The sequence below is a fragment of the Phacochoerus africanus genome, chromosome 7, assembly GCF_016906955.1.
Source record: "Phacochoerus africanus isolate WHEZ1 chromosome 7, ROS_Pafr_v1, whole genome shotgun sequence".
Classification (NCBI taxonomy): domain Eukaryota; kingdom Metazoa; phylum Chordata; class Mammalia; order Artiodactyla; family Suidae; genus Phacochoerus; species Phacochoerus africanus.
In genome coordinates, this window is record NC_062550.1 from 48,056,786 (window position 1) to 48,078,339 (window position 21,554).

The following is a 21,554-nucleotide window of genomic DNA, read 5'->3' on the forward strand; positions in this document are numbered from 1 at the left end:
CCAAATCCTTTACCCCACTTTGAGGGCCAGGGATGGAACCTGCCTCCTGGTGCTGCAGAGAGGCACAGATTCCCTTGTGCCACAGTGGGAACTCCCTGCCTGGGTCTTGTATGGGTGCCCAGCTTACTTGATCCTGGGTTTGAGCCACACTTCCAGGTCTGCGACAGGATTTACCTGCGCAAACTGTTCTGGGCCACTGATCACCTTGATCCCGCATCTGTCCTAGCGTCTCCCGCATCTGACTCCAGCTCACCTGTGAGCCTGTGGGGTTCCATCCCGCCCCTGTCTCCTGGGACGGATGGTAGGGGCGCCCTGATTCCTGAATGGCCCGGTGGCTGGGTTGGTCCTGAAGAGGAAAAGCTGGGCTCCTGACTGCGCAGCAGGTGCTGCCCCTTGGCGCCGGCGAGGGAGGGAGTGAAAAGCGCAGGCGCTTCCGGGAGCGAGCGGGAGCCCTGAGGCCGGAGACCCTCTTCTCTTAGGGTTTGCACCGCCTGCGTCTGAGGAGGATAGACGAGTCCCCGCGGGCCGGCACCATGTGGACGCGGCCCGGGGCTGGTTCTCTGCTGACGCTGATGTTGGTACTGCTCATCGGTCTCCCGCCGAGCCCAGGTGAGCCCGGCCCTGGGTCCCCACGCTTCGGGCCGCTGAGCGCCGGCGAGAGGACTTCCTTCCTTCTTCCAGGAAGGAGAATGACCAGGTGGGCCCATGAGGAGCCCGGGCCTGATTTTCTTTCTGAAGTCTTTTGGATTATGGAGTTCAAGTTTTTAGACACATCTGCTAACCATGCGTGGGTTATCCTCCTCCAAGAAAAAATAACCAAGTAGAAGTAACTTAAAGCCTAATAGCTTTTCCGGAGCAGCATGGGTTTTCTAGGATCTTTCATTCTCCCTTGGCTATGTGATGATCACCCTCCCAGAAAAGCCCCAAATCTAACAATAGAGGGAGAAAGGCCTCATTCTATGGCACCCAGGTCTTTTTTATTAAGGCAGCCTAGGCTGTAAAGGGCGGCGAGGTGGGGGTGGGTCTCGAGGCATGTTCTAGTCCACAAGGGGTTATCCTAAAAAAAGAAAAGCTGTAGGGGAGTTCCCGTCGTGGCGCAGTGGTTAACGAATCCGACTAGGAACCATGAGGTTGCGGGTTCGGTCCCTGCCCTTGCTCGGTGGGTTAACGATCTGGCGTTGCCGTGAGCTGTGGTGTAGGTTACAGACGCGGCTCAGATCCCGCGTTGCTGTGGCTCTGGTGTAGGCCGGTGGCTACAGCTCCGATTAGACCCCTAGCCTGGGAACCTCCATATGCCGTGGGAGCGGCCCAAGAAATAGCAAAAAAAGAAAAAAAAAAAAAAGGAAAAGCTGTAGATAGCCTACAGCTCAGTGACTTAGAACATCTACATCAGGCCAGGAAAATCTGCATGTGGAATCTTGATAAAGTGAACCCTTACATAAGATGCTGGGGGGGGGGGGCGGATTGTGGGGAGAGGGAGAGAGAGAGGTCACTCATATGCTGTCCCACACAGGACTGAGGTGCCGAGTTCATGCAGTTGATTTGAAAAGTAAGGAAACTGCTTTGGAAACTGGGTTCTTCTCTGGAATTGGTAGTTGGAGAAACTCAACAGTGGGTGAACATCCGTGGCAGGTGGGTATAACAAAGACACTGATTTCTTAATGAGAAAACAGTGAAGCATTTCCTTTGTTTCAACGACCACAACTCCAGTTAACATGTAATTTTTCTCTGGGCTCCACTTGACCTCCCTGTCAAAAAGCTTACTTCATAGGAAATCTCATACTGATCAATTTATATCAGTGTCTTAATATGACATTGTAACAGAAGAGTTGATTTCAAATGTTTCTGAAGGAGAGGACATCTGTGGGGAGATGTATACTAGCTGTGTTTGTAATTTTCTTCTTGGGCAGGTCTCCCTAAAACTGAGGGAGCACCTCTTATGTGGAGGAAGCTTGATTCAAGGTGATCTGGTTGTTACAGCAGCACACTGCCTGGCTGGCCTCGAGTGAGTTGTGGATTTCCATTGCTTGATCCATGGCAACAGGACTGGGAGATGCAATGCTCTAAATATGATGCAAGGTTCACTCTTTCTTGATTTTTCCACCTGGTCCCCCACCCACAGACCTCCCTGACCTCCCCAAATTTTGTGTGTATCCCCCGATTTCCCATGCTTCCTACTCTACTAATCACAGAGACTCCAAAGACCGCAGATATTGTCTATGATTTGTGGAGGTAGTGGTGGGGTAGGGGTGTGGTTACCTATCCTAATTATGTATTAATAGCAAATGTTAAGTGGATGCAGCAATGTTTTAATAATTTGAGTTTCAGTAATTAGGAGGGAAGAATATTGTGGAAATGACAGATATTGACTAGATTAAATGAGGGTACTAATAAGGGGGAAAGAAGGATAGTTCTAGGAACAACTTTTATATTTTGCTAAAAATGGTACCACATATATAAAGTAGTTTATGTACAAAAGAAGAGACAATTGATGGTATGGGAAAGGGTTCACAGAATGCAAACGCTCTGTTGAAAAACCATGACTTTTTATAGATATCTATGATTTATAGGGAATTATGATAATTGATAGTAGTCATTCATAGAGATACATCTTCTTATAAGACTTAGAAATGCTCAAGGTACATTAATCACTTTCATTTAATTACATGAAACTAAGTCCGGGGGGAAACAACTCTACTTATTGAAACGTTTGTATTTGGTTTTAGGAAGCAAATTAAGAGTCTGATGGTGACTGCTGGGGAGTACAGCCTCTTTCAGAAGGATAAGGAGGAACAGAATATTCCTGTCTCAGAAATTATTATTCATCCGGAATACAACAGATTTGGATATAGGAGTTTTGATATTGCATTGTTGTACCTAAACCACAAAGCCAAGTTTGGTAAGTAGGGAAAGTTAGAATACAAAAAAAAAAAAAGTAATGTAGAAAGCTGTTTATTAATTTTATACCAGTTAATTTATGTGTATATATCTAGTAATATTAGAATAGCTAAGTATCATTCCTTTAAAAATAACTGTTTAATCTATAACATATAAAAAGCACTGTACACACTATAAGTCCCAGCCAGAAATTATTTATATTTAGTCAGCATTTTAAGCACTCCAGGGTCTTGCCTGGGCCATCTGTGTATACTCAGCTCTAGTCAAGGAGTGTGGGACATTTAAAAATGTCCTCCGAGACTTCATCCTATCATTATTATGGACTAGACATCTGACAGCACAAATAAACATTCTGGACATAATATTTGAAAAAACCTATTTAAAAAAAAAATATAAGACAGAGAAGGGTTCAATGGCCCAAAACAATGAAAAGAAGACAAATCCAGAGGAGTTAGCCAGGCAATGAAGTGATTGCCCTTGATTTGAGAGCTTAGAGCCTTAAGTGGCCAGGCACGGAGCCTGTGTGGAAGCGGAATAAGGAATGGGAGGGTCTGATTGAAGCCTCCCATGTATGTAACCTGGGGCTTCTTAAAAGGCGATGCTTTGAAAGATAGGGGGGAGAAGGAAAATATGCCACATAAAGTGAGCAAATAAGGAAATTTACCTGTTGGAATATTGGCCCTCAGTGGAGGGCTCTCAGAAGAATTTATAATCCTGAGCATGGCTTCATTCAAGTCTAATGCTGGCATTCACATTACCTGTCAACCAAAACTTCAAGCCAAGTCTTGTTTAAAGTTGTTTTAGATGAGTAATTGGGTTTTCGGCAGAAGCAAATGTTGTAAATTCTCTTTGAAAAGATGAACCTTAAATCTCAGCTTGAATGTATTCCCATAAAATTTTAAGGAATGTAGGCACACAATTAGAAGCATGCAGAGAGGAGTTCCCATCATGAGGACTCGGGTTCAATCCTTGGCTTTGCTCAGTGGCTTAAGGATCCGGCGTTGCCCTGAGCTGTGGTGTAGGTCAAAGACGCTGCCTGGATCCGATGTTCCTGTGGCTGTGGCACAGGCCGGCAGCTGTAGCTCCAATTCAACCCCTAGCCTGGGAATTTCCATATGCTGGGGGTGTGGCCATAAAAAGACAAAAATAAAATAAGATGGAGAAAAGAGAGAAAAATTTTTAAAAAAAGGCATGCAGAGACAGTTGCCACCAAAGAGAGTCTAAAAATCAGCAACAGAATCAGACCTTTTAGAATTACAGATGTTAAAATATGGCTCATAATATAAAGTATGTTTTACATAATTTTAAATAAGTTAAAGTCTATAAAAAATAATCAAAGAACAAGAAACTATTAGCTGAAGAGGAAGACTTGAAGAAGAGTCAATAGAACCTAAGGACATGAAAATATAATTGGAATTAGTAATGTAATAGTTGAATTAGATAGCAATAGTTGAATTAGATAGCAGATTAAGTCATATATAGACAACTAGAAGGTCTGAAATGGTTATCCAAAAGAGACAGAGAAAAGTAAGAGACAGAGAAGATAGACTGAAGGAGTATGGTAAATACCCAGTTTGAGCTTTGGAAGAAATAGCGCTTCTCTCTCCTATTACCTATAATTGAAGAAAAAGTGAGTGAGGATTAATAATCATAACTCATGAGACACAAATCTTTTGTTAAGAGTTGGAAAAGGACTTGGATAACATCCGCTATCACAACTAAAGTAAACTTTCCTGTATATTCCTTAGGATGTTACTTGGGTGTGTAAGAACTCTTTGACATGTGATACCAAAATTCATATTTTTCCATCCAAGTGAATACTCTGCTTCCTTTGAAAGATGTTATATTGTTCTTCCTAGATATTGATTCCTATTAAACTTATTTCCGCATGTAATGGCACAGCCTTATATCTTATTTTTTAATTGAAATATAGTTGATTTACAATGTTGTGTTAGTTTCAGTTGTACAGCATAGTGTTTCAGCTTTTTTGCAGATCATATTTCATTATAGGTTATTACAAGGTAATAGATGTAATTCCCTTACTATACAGTATATCTTTGTTGCTTATCTATTTTATATATAGCAGTTTGTATCTTTTTAATTTTTTTTAATTTTTGAAAGTACAGTTGATTTACAATGTTATGCCAATTTCTGCTGTACAGCAAAGTGATTCATATATATATATGATTATATATATATATATATATATATATATATATATAAAATTCTTCTTTATAGTCCCTTCCATCATAGTCTATCCCAGGAGATTGGATATATTTACCTGTACTATACACTAGGACCTTGTTGTTTATCCATTCTAAATGTAATAGTTTGCATCTACTAACCCTAAACTCCATGTTCATCCCACTCCCTCCACCCCTTGGCAACCACAAGTCTATTTCTATGTCCGTGGCATGATACACAAATCTTTAGATTTAAGAAGCTCAGTAATTTCATACTATAATATTAAAAATAATTTTATGTCTAGATATATTCTGCTGAAAATTAAAGCATCCCCCAACCCCAGTGGATCTTGAAAAATCTAGAGAAAACTTTATTACCAAAAGAGCAGTGACAACTAGTTTACAGCCATTTTTTCAACAGCAGTAATGAAAATCAGAAGACAGTAGAATAAGATCATCAAAATACTGAGAGGGAACAATTCCAGTTAGATTTGGATCTTAAACTATTCATTTTCTCCTGCTCCCTTTATAAAAAAAATTCTATGAAGAGCCATCTATATTAGATATGTTAATATTCTCTCCTCATCCTTAGTTCTCATAATTGTATGTATAAGGTTTGAGATGTCTATTAGACATGTAAGCCAATCAGACTTTCACCTCCACCACTCTACCAAATTTGACCATGTTCCAGTCACCAATGTTCATGTTGTTGCTAAATTCATAGGTAAATTCTCAATCCTCAGCTTACTTAATAGAAGTTTTTTTAAAATTTCATAATTCAAGGTTATTTCATTTTTAATTTTATTTTATTATTTTTATTAAAGTATAGATTTACAATATTGTGCCAGTTTCCACTGCACAGCAAAGTGACCCCTATATATACATTCCCTGTCTTATATTATTTTCCATCATGTTCTATCCCAAGAGACTGGATATAGTTCCCTGTGCTGTACAATAGGACCTCATTGCTTATCCATTCTAAATGTAGTAGTTTGCTTGATAGGAATTTTGACAAAGTTGCTCAGATTCTCCTGGAAACATTTTCTTCACTTGGTTTCCAGGAGTCCCTTGGTTTTCCTCCTCCTTTTTACACCCACTTTTAGCTTTCTCTGATGACTTCTCGTATTTGTGACTCATTGTTGGAGTACCCCAGGGCTCAGTCCTTGGAGCTTTTCTTTACCTGTGCTCACTCCATTAGCACTCTTATTCAGGATCAGAGCTTTAAACACCATCTTCTTGAAGATCACTCCAAATGTTATGTATCCAGCTCAGGTTTCTCTATATTATATAAGTTGCTGGGATTAAGAGAGCTTTTAGAGCCAACTGCCTAATGGTCACCTACCTGGATCACAAATAGACTTCTCAAATTTAATGTTTAAAACAAAATCCTAATTATCTCCTACATCCTAAAGCTGCTCTATCTGTAGCCTTCCATCTGGATTAAATGTGGCTGCCAAGGGGGAGGGGGAGGGAGTGGGGTGGATTGGGAGCTTGGAATCCTATTGCCTTTGGAATGGACTAGCAATGAGATCCTGCTGTGTAGCACTGGGAACTATGTCTAGTCATTTATGATGGAGCATGATAATTGCGAAAATAGAATGTGTACATGTATGTGTAACTGGGTCACCATGCTATACAGTAGAAAAAAAATTGTATTGGGGAAATAACAATGAAAAATAAATAAGAAAAAAAATGACAGCTGTCCTTCCAGTTGTTTAAGCCAAAAACCTTGCACCCATTATTCATTCCTCTTTCTTTTACCCTGCTCTGATTTTTCCAGAGCACATATGACCTAACAACTAAATTATTAGATTTATTTTCCGTATCCCCCCAAAGACACACACACACACACAGACTCACACGTTCATGTGCTTACACGCTCACACTCACATCTAAGTTTTTTGTTTTTTTCTGCTTACTCACTGAGGCTGAGAAGAGTGCTTGCCACATTGTAGTGCTTAATAACTCTTGAGTGAAAAACTATCCCTTAAGAACAAAGCCTAACTCTTAAATGTTGGTAGTTTGGGGAGATCATTGTGGTACATGGAACGATGAGTTATGCTTTTCCTTATTTTACTGGTATTTTGCTAAATTTCCATAAATGTGAAATAGTATTTTTTTGTGAGAGAAGAAACTTTTTTAAAGTATGTCATTACATTTTTAATTTTTTATTTTATATTGGAATATAGTTGATTTATAGTGTTGTGTTGGTTTCAGGTGTACAGTAAAGTGATTCATTTATACACATACATATATCCATTCTTTTTCAGATTCTTTCCCCATATAGGTTATTGCTGAATATTAAGTAGAGCTCTCTGTGCTATACAGTAGGTCCTTGTTGACTATCTACTTTATATATGGTAATATGTATATATAAAGTTCTAATTTATCACCCCCAACACCTTTCCCCTTTAGTAACCATTAGTTTTGATTTGTAAGTCTGAGTCTAAATGTCCATCAACAGAAATTCCTGTCGTGGTGCAGTGGAAATGAATCTGACTAGGAACATGAGGTTGCGGGTTCGATTCCTGGCCTCGCTTAGTGGGTTAAGGATCTGGCGTTGCCATGAGGTGTGGTATAGGTCACAGATCTGGCTTGGATCTGGCATTGCTGTGACTGTAGTGTAGGCTAGCAGCTGTAGCTCTGATTGGACCCTTAGCCTGGGAACCTCCATATGCTGCGGGTATGCCCCTAAAAAAAAAAAAAAAAAAGTTCGTCAACAAAGGAATGGATAAAGAAGATGTGGTACATATATATAATGGAATATTACTCAGCCATTAAAAGAATGCAATAATACCATTTGCAGACACATGGATGGACCTAGAGATTATTATACTAAATGAAGTTAGACAGTGAAAGACAAATATCCTATGATATTATCTACGTGCAACCTTAAACAAGGATACAAATATAATTATTACATTTAGGAAGAAGGTATAAAGGTCATGAAATTGACCAGATGTCACTCATTTATTTAGCATCTCTTGTCTGTGACTCATGATTTTTGTTATTGTTGTTTTTTCAGGAACTACTGTTCAGCCAATATGTATTCCCCAGAGAGGTGATACATTTGAAGAAGGGATTCCTTGCAAAGCCAGTGGATGGGGAAAGATTTCAGAGAGTAAGGGACATCAAAGAAATTTAGCATTTCTTCTAGGCCCTGTTGTATGCCCAGCGGAAGCAGGAATTTTGTTGGTCTTAAAGAATACATTTATCCTGGGAGTTTTTTTCCCCTGAGATCTGACCCAGTGAAGACTTCTGATTGTCTTCACCATAAAAAAGTCTATACTTAAGGCTCTACACAAAATTCTTCCTGCTACCATTTTGCTTATGTGTATCAGATAAAGAAACCAGAGGAAATTCTAATAGATGAAAAAGAATACAGTAAAGTCACAATAGTTAAGCTTCCTTAAATTTAATACTGCGGTTTTTTTTTTTGTTTGTTTGTTTGTTTGTTTTTTGGTTTTTTTTTTTTTTTTGGTTTTTTCTAGGGCCACTCCTGCAGCATATGGAGGTTCCCAGGCTAGGGGTCCAATCGACACTGTAGCCACCGGCCTACACCAGAGCCACAGCAACTGCGATCCGAGCCACGTCTGCGACCTACACCACAGCTCACGGCAATGCCGGATTCTTAACCCACTAAGCAAGGGCAGGGATCGAACCTGCAACCTCATGGTTCCTAGTCGGATTTGTTAACCACTGTGCCACAAGGGGAACTCCCCTAATACTGTGATTTTTTATTGAAGAATTTTACAAAATGTTGCTTTATTGATTAAAGTTTTCCTCTTGAGGAAACATTTAAGCATATATTCAGAGAAGCCACAATTGCCTAGGGTTACCTTAAAAACCTGAATTAAAAAAAAATGTTCTTTGTCACATAGCATTTGATTTTAGGAAAAAGTACATCCACAGATTTAAAAAAAAAAAGGTCTTCTACATTTTAATTAAACATCTCCAAGTCTTAAACTAGTAGGAGTCTATTGGTTTCTGTCAGTGAAGACAGTTGTTGACTTACTGGTCCCTTCTCCACAGCATCAGAATATCCAAATGTCCTACAAGAAGTGGAAATTCCCATGATGGATGACAGAACCTATAATCCCATGCTCAAGAGTATGAACCTTGCTCCCCTGGGAAGGACCATGTTGTGTGCCAGTTTTCCTGATGGGGAACAGGATGCCTGCCAGGTAAAAAGCATAAACTAATACAGTTAGTCATTGACTATCATATGGGTAACAATGGATTCTGTCTTTCCTCCTTCGCTGCTTTTGGGGGAGTTACTTCTTCAAAATTTCCTTTTCCCTCATCTTTCCATCTGGCTTGTACTGAAAAAAGTTTCGTTGACTCAGGCTGAGAGAATTCTTTCTTGTCCCATGTCCATTCTTTCCCCTTTTTGAGGGGGGTAAAGAGAGGAGGTAGGGAAGGTGGCTTCAACGTTTCCAACCTAATGGAATCAAGCAAGATGACCACTTTGGTAAACCAATTAGGTCAGCTATGGATTATTTTTCATTCCATCTTTTGCTTAACACTGATTTTTTTTTTTCAAGCTTTAGTGCAGGATGCAAGGTTTACACAAAGTCTGACCAAAGAGAGAATAGCTATAACTGTCAGGTAAATGATGCTGTGAATAGTAGTGACCCCCAATGTAACAACTTCACAGAAAAGACCAATCCTAACAAGATAAGAAAGGAGAGGGAGATCAGTTTGTGAAAGATAGGAGTTTTTAGTTGTAGATGAAGGAGATAATTTGCTTGGAAAGCCATTTATTTATTATTCATTCCTTCACGTATTTTTTAAGGGCTGCGCCTGTGGCATATGGGAGTTCCCAGGCTAGGGATCGAATCAGAGCTGCCGGCCTACACCACAGCCATAGCCACAGCAATACCAGATCCAAGCCTCATCTATGGCTTAAGCCGCAGCTCTTGGCAACCCTGGATTTTTTTTTTTTTTCCAAACCAGAGAGGAGCAGGAAGTCTTTATTCTTTGTCTGCAAGCAACTTAAAACATCCTTGGGAAGCTCCCTGAAATTATCTGTTGGAAAAAAATGTTTAGTTTTTCTTCTTGTGGGTGACAGAATAAGGACCAGGAAGACTTTGGAGGAAGGCAATAGAAATTTATCATGTCACTCTCTAAATTGGAGCATAGGTAGAAGTATGTTGCCTTGTCTCATCTTTAAAGCCCTCAAACAATTCTGTGTCTTCTGAAAGAGTTTAATCTGACACAGATTGACACATGCTCTCAAAGCAGCCTATTATTTTAAAGAATTATTAAAGAAAGCATCCTGAAATTATGGGTCCTTTATCTTCTAGTCTGAGAACCAATGGATCCTTTACTTATAGACCCAGGGACAAAATTAGGTTCCCCAGGAGTTCCCCTTGTGGCTCAGCAGTTAGCAAACCTGACTACTGTCCATGAGGACGTGGGTCCAATCCCTGGCCTTGCTGAGTTGGTTAAGGATCTGGCATTGCCGTGAGCTGTGGTGTAGGTCACAGACACGGCTCAGATCCCACGTTGCTATGGCTATGGCGTAGGCTAGTGGCTACAGCTCTGATTGAACCCTAGCCTGGGAACCTCCATATGCTGTTGGTACAGCCCTAAAAAGACCAAAAAATAAAAAATAAATTAGTTTCCCCAGGCATTCTGTTTTTAAAGCCTTGAGTCACTGAGTGAACTTGGAGTTTCTATTCACTGGTACTATGGGTATAGGATGTGACCCAGTCTTTCCCAGTAATCCCAGATGAAAAGCTGGAGTGGAAGCATATATCTCTGCATTCCCCACCTCCTCCTTCCATTGATTTTGGACTCTATATGATTGTTCTTAAAGGAGTAGGAGGAAGAGAGAAATTGTTAGCTTGAAAAGATCATGTGAAGCAGGTGGAAGGAAGTTACTGCTGGGTGAAAAGACAGGTACCTTGAAACCAATGATGAAGAAACAAAAAATGGGCCAAAAAAATATTGGTAGATAATGACCACTGGACTTATATGCCTCCACTTCTTCTCTCTGTGATATGAGGGCTGATATTTTTGGACCTGCTAAAGTGTTTTTGTCTTGTGACTATGTTAAGATTTTGTCTTTCTCTATTATCGAAGGGAGATTCTGGAGGCCCGCTTGTTTGTAGAAGAGAGGATGGAGTCTGGGTTCTTGCTGGGATAACTTCCTGGGGAGTTAGTTGTGTTAGAGGTTGGAATCCTTTAAGGAACAACCAGAGAAGGACATCACCTGGCATTTTCTCCAAAGTGTCTGCATTGATGGATTTTATCATTCAGACCATGGTCACAGGTGGGTGTAATTTCTGTTAATTCTTCCTTCTCCATCTCATTGAAAGTCAAAAAAAAAAAAAATGATCATAGACATTTTGAGGATAGTTACTCAGGTATGTTGTAGATATGATCAGAACTAAGCTTTAAAACAGCAAAAATATGGCTGGTTTTCAGTTCCTAAGCCAATGTAGACAAACTTCTAACTCTGAATTCATAGACACTGATACCTGCCTATTGAACATCATCTAGATCTTCAAGTTTGTGGTCATGTAGATTTTTCATGTAGATTTTCATGAGATAAGTTTTTTTATATAAGTTTTTAAAAGAGTCTTTGAGAATACACTCATTAGAGGACTCTTTCTTCATTTATCCAGCTGACATACTTTTTCTAAACTACTTAAGAGCACTAAAAATAAACCACTCCTCTCCCAGTTCTGCATTCACTTGAGTTAATTTTACTTGGCAATAGTGGAAATGTAAGGGAGGCTTTGGGGAGTTATTTTTGTTACATGACACTGAAATATAGATTAGAAAAAAAATACAGATTTGGAGATTCCAAACCTGTCCTCAAGAAGCTTTTCGACTATTTGGAGAGACAAAGAAGTAAATGGACAGTTGTGATAAAAGGTGAAGTTCACATAAGAACTGTAAGAACACTGAGGAGGGGTCTAAGAGGCTCGATTATAAGGAACCAGAAGGTTTGCCATGAAAAGGGGCAGCATCTGCTCAAGAAAATGGCACAAGGGGAAGCCTCTGCAGAATAAAGAGGCATACGGAAACACATGAATCTGGACAAAACTGCAAAAAGATACACGCACCTCTATGTTCACAGCAGAACTATTCACAATAGCCAAGACATTTAAACAATCTAAATGTCCATCAACAGATGAATGGATTAAGAAAAGGCAGTACATATGTACAATGGAATACTACTTGGCCATAGAAAAGAACGAAATAATGCCATTTGCAGCAACATGGATACAACTAGAGATTCTCATACTAAGTGAAGTAATGCAGAAAGAGAAAGGCAAATACCATATGATATCACTTACATGTACAATCTAAAATGTGGCACAAATGAGCCTATCTACAGAACAGAAACAGACTCACAGACATGGAGTACAGACTTATGGTTGCTAGGGGAAGAGGAGTGGAAATGAGATGGACTGGGAGTTTGGGGTTAGTAGATGAAAACTATTACATTTAGAATAGATAAGCAATGAGGTCCTATTGTACAGCACAGGGAACTATATCCAGTCTCATGTGATAGAACATAATGTAGGATCATATGAGAAAAAGAATGTTTATATATATGTATATGCATGTATGTATATATATGTATACATGACTAGGTGACTTTGCTGTACAGCAGAAATTGACACAATATTGTAAATAAACTATATTTTATAAAAAAGAAGTAGTTTAGTATAAGAAGCAAGTTTATTAAAGGCCAGGACCCAGAGCAGCAGAACAAACACAGTATTTTCTCCATCTGTCCATCCTCCCTCCTCCCTCATTGTAGTCTGAGATCAGTCACTTAGCTGATGATTTGCAAAGAACCCTTCCCAGTGCCCAGCCCCTCCTCAGACAAGGGCGTACTCTCATTCAAGTCCATATGGTCTTTGGGGTAAGTGTTCTGTTCCTTGCTGTTACCTCAGGGGAAAATTTTCTCCTGATGGTAATTCTATTCTCTTCTTCACTGTGACCTCAGGGGGAAATATTCTCCTGATGATAATTTTTATCATCTAGAAGAGAAGTTTCAAGAAGTTAACAGGCTCTGAACAAAGGTTAATGAGAATAATATTTTTAAAGGCTATGACATCAGGCACTAACCATTAATTCTACAGTCAAACAAAGATCAGAATGTGGCAAGTAATTTATTTAAATAACATCTCCTTAATATCATCCTTTGAAGCTTCTCATTCTCTATGTGCCTGTTCTTCTAGTTTCTAATAATTAAAATGTGACACTGGAGCCTGAAATTTCTGAGTGTGTGGTGGAAACTTCCTGCCCATCATTGCTAATTTGTATACTCTTACTTTAGTATCATTATGCAAAGGCATTTTATTATAACCCAGGAAGTCCTAGTTATAGATGGAAGACATCATAATAGTTTCATATACTGTAAATTTGACAACTTCAATATGACCGCTGATTGGAGAAAACTGGATAGTTGTTAAATCTGAAGAACTCAGATAAAGGACATTATGCATACTCTTCAGCCATAGAAAAAGAATGAAATGTTACCATGTGTGCCAACATGGACAGGATGGACCTTGAGGGCATTATGCTGAATGAAATAAATCAGACAAAGAAAGACAAATACTGTATGATCTCACTTATATATGGAATTTTTTTTTTAAAGTTCAGGAGTTCCCTCTGTGGCTCAGTGGGATCATCAGTGTCTCTGCAGCACCAGGAAGCAGGTTCAATCCCCAGCCCGGCACAGTGGGTTAAAGGACCCAGCATTGACACAGCTGTAGCATAGGTTGCAGTTGTGGCTTAGATCTGATCCCTGGCCTGGGAGCTCTATATGCCACAGGACAGCCAAAAAAGAAAATATAGATAAATAAATAAGAAAAAGTTCATAGAACAGATTGGTGGTTGCCAGAGTTGGGGGTGGGGGTGGGGGATGGATGAAATGGCTAAAGGAAGTCAAAAGGTACAAGGTATACTTCTAGTTATAAAATAAGTCCTGGAGATACAATGTACAGCATGATAACTGTGGTTAACAATACTGTATTACATATTTGAATGTTGCTAAGATAGTAGATCTTAAAAGTCCTCAGCACAAGGAAAAAAATTTTGTAACTATGTGTGGCGATGGCTGTTAACTTACTGTGATGGTCATTTCACAATACATATAAATAGCAAAACGCATTGTACACCTGAAACTAATGTAATCTTCTACATCAATGACACCTCATAAAAGTGGGAGGAGTACTGTAAAGAATGTCAGATGGTGGAGTTGCCATTATGGCTCAGTGGGTTAAGAACCTGATGTTGTCTCTGTGAGAATGCAGGTTCAATCCCTGGCCTCACTCAGTGGGTAAAGAATCTGGCATTGCCGCAAGCTGCAGTATAGTTCACAGTTGCAGCTCAGATCTGGTGTTTCTGTGGCTGTCGCATGAGCCTACAGCTGTAGTTCTTACTTGACTCCTAGCTCAGGAACTTCATATGCCTCAGGTGTGGCCATCAAAAGAAATAAGAAAAAGACAATCATGATACATTAATAAAAGCTAATACTTATTTTTTAAAATTATGATTTAGGAATTTTCCTAACAAAGTCTGCAAATACAAAGTCTAGTTCATGTCAAACAAATGCATTCCCATAAGTATAAATTATATAATAACATATATAAATAAATAAATTATACAGTTTCAAGCTGACTGTATCTAACATGTATCTTGAAATGTTGATAGCTAAGCAAAATAATTAGCTTTTTTCCCTGTTTTGGAAGACTGTAGACTTCAGGGAACAGTGTTATTTGGAGAAAATGGGAAGATTCGTTACCCTCATTTCAAAGAGAACAACTATTCTCATAATCGGTATGTATCCTCGGTAGGAATGATTCTTGTATTTCCTCCCAAATTATGCCATTTAAAGGGACTGTGGTTTGGCTATTTTACCTGACATCTCAATTTCTTCATTTGATTCATATAAAAACGTAAGTATTTTATCTGCTAACTTCTAGTTGTCAAATATTTGTTGATTGGTATTTCTGATACACATTAGCACAAATCACCAGTACAAGTGGAATTAAGACTTTATCTTACCTGAGTTGATGTATTCAAATATCCAACATTAACAGCATCTGGAAGTGAGATTATTATGGGGATCTAGTGGTTATTCCTGCCCCACTTATTTCTGTAATAATGGTAATATTTTGATCAGTGTTGCCTAGAAGATAGAAAATATACCTCTGAGTTTATAGTCTGGTAGGAAGAGAAAACTAGACAAAAATAACTATACTATAAAATAAGATGAAATGAGCTTTATTATCCATACTGCCTAGGTGTGTTGGTACTATTGACAATGGAAGGACTGGTTCCTGCCGCAGTGGTTTATGAGGTATGCATACTGTGGTTGGGAAGGTAAAGAATGCTTTAGTCAAGGGGATGGTACTGAACTAGACAATGAAAAATAGTAGTGATTTTGTAGCTCATCAGGTCTTTTGTAGCTTTAATTATGTAAGAGATTTCTACAGATTATGCCAGGCAGAGGGAATTGTGGGTTTTTTTTGTTTGTTTGTTTGTTTTTGTTTTTTTTTTTGTCTTTTTGCCATTTCTTGGGCCACTCCTGCAGCATACGGAAGTTCCCAGGCTAGGGGTCTAATCCGAGCTGTAGCCGCCAGCCTACGCCAGAGCCACAGCAACTCGGGATCCAAGCCACGGCTGCAACCTACACCACAGCTCACAGCAACGCTGGATCCTTAACCCACTGAGCAAGGGCAGGGATCGAACCCAAAACCTCATGGTTCCTAGTCGGATTTATTAACCACTGAGCCACGATGGGAACTCCGAGGGAATTGTGTTTAAGAAATGTCAGGAAGGTGATGAATATCAGGGGTGTTGGGACAATATATATCCCAGTGCAACTGGAAAACGGTGTTAATGTAAACAGGAACTAAGGTAGTGGCCAATGAAGAGAAAAGGGCTTTAATTGTAGACAACCTTAAATTCCATGTGAAGAAGACTAGATTTTATGCCATGGGCAAGCAGAAGCCAAAATGGTGATGAGGTTATAATTTATAAAATTAATGTAAAATAAAAGTAAATTATTCATTACAAGTATAGGATGCAGATGATGTGGCTTATTAAGAGTCTAAGTTGACTTTCTGTGATTCAGCTTAGTAATAATATAATACCAATAAAGCCTTTGCCATCTTTGCTGAAAGTTTAAGAAGAATAACATCCAGAACAAAAGTGAGAGTTCTGTTTTATTAGAGTCCTGGGCTGGGGTGTAGGCAGGAGGTCTCTAGGTGTAATCTTTAGAGAGGGACATTGATAAGCTGGAAATTACCCTAAGGACAATGACCAAGATAAGGAATTTCAGAGCAGTACCTGGGGAAATATGGTGGAAGGGACTACGAATATATTCATTCCAAAGAAGACTTGAGAGGAGGAAGGGACTGTCTTGATTTATCTGAAAGACTTCCAGGGAAGCAGAGTTGGACATCTGATTAAGTCCAGAGCTGAAAACAAGGAGCAGAGGGCAGATGTTAGAAGGCAGCTTTCAATGAAGTATAAAGTAATTCCTAATTTGAGAGGTTACTGAGGCTTAATGGTCTGCCACAGTGATAGTAAATTTCCTTTTTAAGTGGTTGTTTGAGCAGAGGATGGATGACTATGGGTGAGATTTTTAGAAAACATTTATATATTGTGTTCAGAGATAGATGACAATCAATTTACTCTGAGACAGAGAACCTGTGACTCAACTTAGACAGTGAAGTACTGAAGAGACCTCTGCAAGAAAGACTTTCAAGATAGAGGGTGTTCTTAGTAGTGTCAGATAGTGCAGAAGTCAAAATGAGTTCAGATAAAATGCCATTGAATATAGCAGGTCAGCATTTAGGAACTGACTCAGTAGAATTGTAAGATTAGAAGCTATATTCACAATGGGTGAAGCAATTGCTAAAAACTTGATATCTCTCCTTCACCAAGTAGTCAAAATTTATTGAGGCCTTATGTTGAATTAGGCATTACTTTAGGTGCTAATTATACAAGAGTAAATGAAACAGAAATGTTTTACATGGGTGTGGGGGGGCAAGTTGTAGGTTGGAGAGTGGGGATAATGCAAATAATGTTACATACCATAATGAAAGTTGGCAAGTACTATGCAGACAAATAATGCAAGAAAGAGGGGTTGAGAGTGCAGGGTTGTGCAATGATTGGGGAAGTTGTTCAGGAGGACTGCACTATGTTTGACCATAGACTTGAATAAACTGAGTGGGGATATCTTATGATTATCTTGGGAAGGGACATTCCTGGAAAAAAAAAATGACATGTGTGAGGAAGGAAAACTTTTGGTGTATTTGGGGAACATCAAGCTAAGAGAGCTAAAGCTAAGTTGGAAAGGGGGAGAGTGGTTGTAATTATTAGTGGCCAAACATATAGGATATTAGAAGGACTTTGGATTTACCTTGAGTTAGGTATGGAACCTCTAGAGAACTTTGAACAAAGGAGGAACACGATCTGATACAGTTTCAAAGGATCACTTTGGCTGTGTATTGAAAGCAGACCAAGAGCTAAGGGTCTGGCGACTGCAATAATCCAGAGAAGGATAATGATGGCTTCAACTAGGTTTGTAACAGTCGAGGTGGTGAGAAGTGGCGGAGACACAGGATTAGTTAACAAGTGATAATTTGGGTTTTGAGAGAGAGAGACATGATGGTGTTGAAGGTTTTTGACCTATGGAAAGGAAGGAGCTGCTGTTGTTTGAGATGAGAAAGGCAGTTGGGCAGTGAAGAGAAGGAGGAAGATGGGACAGTGGCTTTGAGTAATAGGGCACTAGGATCAAGAGAAACAGAGTAGTTCCCATTGTGCAGCAGAAACGAATCCGACTAGTATCCATGAGGATGTGGGTTCGATCCCTGGACTCACTCAGTGGGTCAGGGACACAGCAGTGCTGTGAGCTATGGTGTAGGTCGCAGATGCAGCTGGGATCTGGCATTGCTGTGGCCATGGCTGTGGCTGGCAGCTATAGCTCCAATTGGACCCCTAGCCTGGGAACTTCCACATGCCGCAAGTATGGCCCTAAAAAGCAAAACAAACAAACAACAACAACAACAAAACAAAAAAGAGAGAAATGGGGATTTTGTTTGTTCTTTAGATGGACAGGATTAACTGTTCTTACAGCAGAAAAGAGTAAAAAGGATTAGGTAAGAGAAATGTATATGTAGGTGAAATAAATTTCATGAGTATACAACAAATGAAGATTTAGCTTTGGAAAGAAAGAAGAATGATTTCTCTTCTGGTAAAGGCAATAGAAAATGTTGAGGTAATCTAAAGGAAATTTGTAGGAATTTATACTAGATGCCATCTTAGTAATTATAAGGTTTCAATTGCTTCATGTTTAGAGAATGAATTTGGGATTAAATAGTTAAGAAGATATTAAACAGCTTGTAGGGACTAAATTAAGAAGTCAACTAAGAGATTAAGACTTTCAGCAACTCAGGGTTTGGCTTTTTCTTTCTTTTGTCTTTTTATGGCTGAACCTGTAGCATATGGAGGTTCCCAGGCTAGGGGTCTAATTGGAGCTGTTGCTGCCGGCCTACGCCACAGCCATAGCAGTGCCAGATCCGAGCCACATCTGCAACCTACACCACAGCTCACAGCAATGCTGGATCCTTAACCCACTGAGCGAGGTCAGGGATCAAACCTGCAACCTCATGGTTCCTAGTCAGATTTGTTTCCACTGCACCATGACAGGAACTCCAAGCAACTCAGGATGAGCATGAATTTGTATTAACAATCTAAAACAAACTGGTTGTAAAAGTCATCATTATTTTATGTTCAGTCAATAAAGAATACAAAATGCCCAAGATCAGGAGATCTCCATTTATTTTGTATTTAATATATATATACTGAATCAGTTTGTTGTACCCTTGAAACATTGTAAATCAACTATACTTCAAAAAATTAAAAAACCAAATAAAAACTAAATACATGGCAGAGGATCACTTGTCAATTAAAAAAAGAAAAAGGTTGGAGTTCCCTGGTACCCTAGCAGTTAAGGATCTGGCATTTGCCAATGCTGTGGTGTGGGTTTGACCCCTGGCCTGGGAACTCCCATGTGTCATGGTCATGACCAAAATAATAAATAAAGAAAGAAATAAGAAAAAGATCACTTTGCACACAGATGAATGTGAGATGTGGAAGATGCTAAGGATGTCTGCCCCACCAGGGCTGCTTTTCTGAGTAAATAGCGTGAACTCATGTAGGAAAACAGAGATAAAGTATACATGTTAAATTATGTAAACTGCTTTCCAAATGTTTACATGTGTTTCTAAAGATGTTAGAGGTGGATAAGATTGTGAAAGCAGGGATTATGTCTTAGGCTGACCTCAGAGGATGCGGCTGGTTTGAGTTAACATACGCTTCGCACTCAATCTGTAATTCAACTTCTGGGCGAATATTATGAATTTTCAATTAGACTAATAACTTAGACAAATCTTAGTTTTTTCAAACTCATAGTTCAAAATTCTACCATTTTATAACTAAATACAATTTAAGGGGTGGTTTCTGGCCATTGTCTAATAAATATGCCTATATTTGTTGGATAAATGCCGGCAATTTGAGTGTAAAATATTATTCTCACATAAAGAATTGCCTTTGGCTTTTATCTTCTAATATCCTATAAAATTTTATTATTGAGTTATGAGCTAATGCTCAGAAATGAGATCTTGTTTGTCACATGTGACTCTGCCATTTATTACACTTTCTTCACTTTCTCTTCTGCAGCTTATGTATCTGGAAAATAATAGTACCAGAAAATAAAATTATCTTAATAAAGTTTACAAGCTTATACATAGAAAATCAAGTTGAATGTGACCATGACTATGTATCTTTACAATCAAGCAATGGAGTGCTCATTAGTGAGTATGCTACATTTGTTCATTTGTCATTTTAGAGCATTGAAACAATCAAAGAGGTGCTAAAGGATCTGAAATTAGATTTTTTCACCTGGGAACTTATTTTGTCTTACAAACTGTGCCCTTCTTGAAAGGGCCAAGGTTGTGTGTGGGAAGAATGGAAGCCAAGACCAGTATATTTCCTGAGGTTTATCCATTCCTTTTTCAAGTTTAATAATAGGAATGAATGAAATTGATCTCACAACTGTCAGAAACTTCCTTTCAAGCCCATGTCAGGTGTTTTTTTTTCCCTTTTTATCACAAAGGTGGGTGCACGTTTGCCAAATTTGGTAAAGACAGTGAGCAAATGGGAGGAAATATAAACTATTCATAACCTTAACACCTAAAGATAAATGCTGCTAACATGTTGATGTATATATTTATTGTATATATTTATTTATATGTAATAACTGTATACGCTGAACTTTACATTGTTTGATAATCTTTTTTCTTATGACACTAGAGAATTTTGTGTCATTTAATTTCAGTTATTGAATACCTCATAGCTATGTAAGCATAACTGATATATTTGCATTAATTGAAATATTATGTGTTAAGTATGATAGAAGGTCTCTAGAGCTGGCATAGACCTCAGTCTCTTGGTCTCTATATAGACAATGACTAGGACAAATATCTCTCCACAAGTATTTGAAGAATGTTATAGTCAAGGTATTGTGCTAGGGGTTCTATCTATTGACTAAATGATTTCATGCTTCAGGCCTTTTTACTCGGTAATCAGTGTTTAAACCAATCATTAAACCAGATACCGTACCAAGTACTGGACATATATAGAGTAGAAGCAGTCTCTGCTCTAATGAGCCTGCAGTTCGGAAGGTAAATAAAGGGGCACAACAAGGTAGAAAATGTCATGGATTAGGATTTTTGCACTGGTGTTTCAGCAAAAGTAGCTCTTGTTTCCATTGGATATGTGGGAAGATCCATGGAGAGCTGGACTTTGAACTGGGCCTTAAAGGATGAGAATTTGGACATGTGACTTTGGGTATCAGGAAGTAAATGGAATATCAATGATTGAAACAGAGAATGGAGTGAGTTAAAGGGACCACAGTATTTACAGCAGAGAGGGAGTTTTTGTTGTGGCTCAGAGGGTTAAGAACCCAACATAGTGTCTATAAGGATGTGGGTTCCATCCCTAGGCTCACTCAGTGGGTTAAGGATCTGGCATTGCCTCAAGCTGTGGAGTAGGTTGCAGATGCAGTGTGGATCCAGTGTTGCTCTGGCTGTGGCACGGGCTGGCACCTGCAGCTCCAATTGGACCCTATCCCTGGAACTTCCATATGCCACAGGTACATCCTTAAAAAAAAAAAAAAAAGAAGCAGAGTTCAAGGAAGGATAATATTAGGAAAACGTGTTGAAGTTGTTTCCATCATTTTTTTAGTTATCTTACTTCAGTTTCTTTTGCTTTTAAGGTAAGATCTGTGGAAATACACTTCCCTCACCATTGCTGACAGAGGCCAATGAGGCCACAGTAACATTTGTTACTGATGCAGAGAACAGTGGCAGTGGCTTTGAATTTACTTTTACTGCTGTGCAGAAGAACTCAGAAGCAGGTATTTCAGGCGTG

At 39.1% G+C, this 21,554-nt stretch overlaps 1 protein-coding gene across 1 annotated transcript in view; it reads left to right on the plus strand.

Annotated features, from left to right (window-relative positions):
* Positions 1–306: 306 nt before the first annotated feature.
* Positions 307–21,554, plus strand: part of OVCH1 (ovochymase 1) — a 61,065-nt gene continuing 39,817 nt past the window's right edge. Inside the window, exons 1-10 of the mRNA XM_047785750.1 lie at positions 307–609; positions 1,514–1,632; positions 1,911–2,005; positions 2,727–2,899; positions 8,107–8,202; positions 9,114–9,265; positions 11,169–11,358; positions 14,801–14,888; positions 19,803–19,936; positions 21,400–21,540. Of these exons, the coding sequence (XP_047641706.1) occupies positions 534–609; positions 1,514–1,632; positions 1,911–2,005; positions 2,727–2,899; positions 8,107–8,202; positions 9,114–9,265; positions 11,169–11,358; positions 14,801–14,888; positions 19,803–19,936; positions 21,400–21,540 (1,264 nt within the window). The 5' untranslated portion in view covers positions 307–533. The remainder of the gene's footprint in view (positions 610–1,513; positions 1,633–1,910; positions 2,006–2,726; positions 2,900–8,106; positions 8,203–9,113; positions 9,266–11,168; positions 11,359–14,800; positions 14,889–19,802; positions 19,937–21,399; positions 21,541–21,554) is intronic.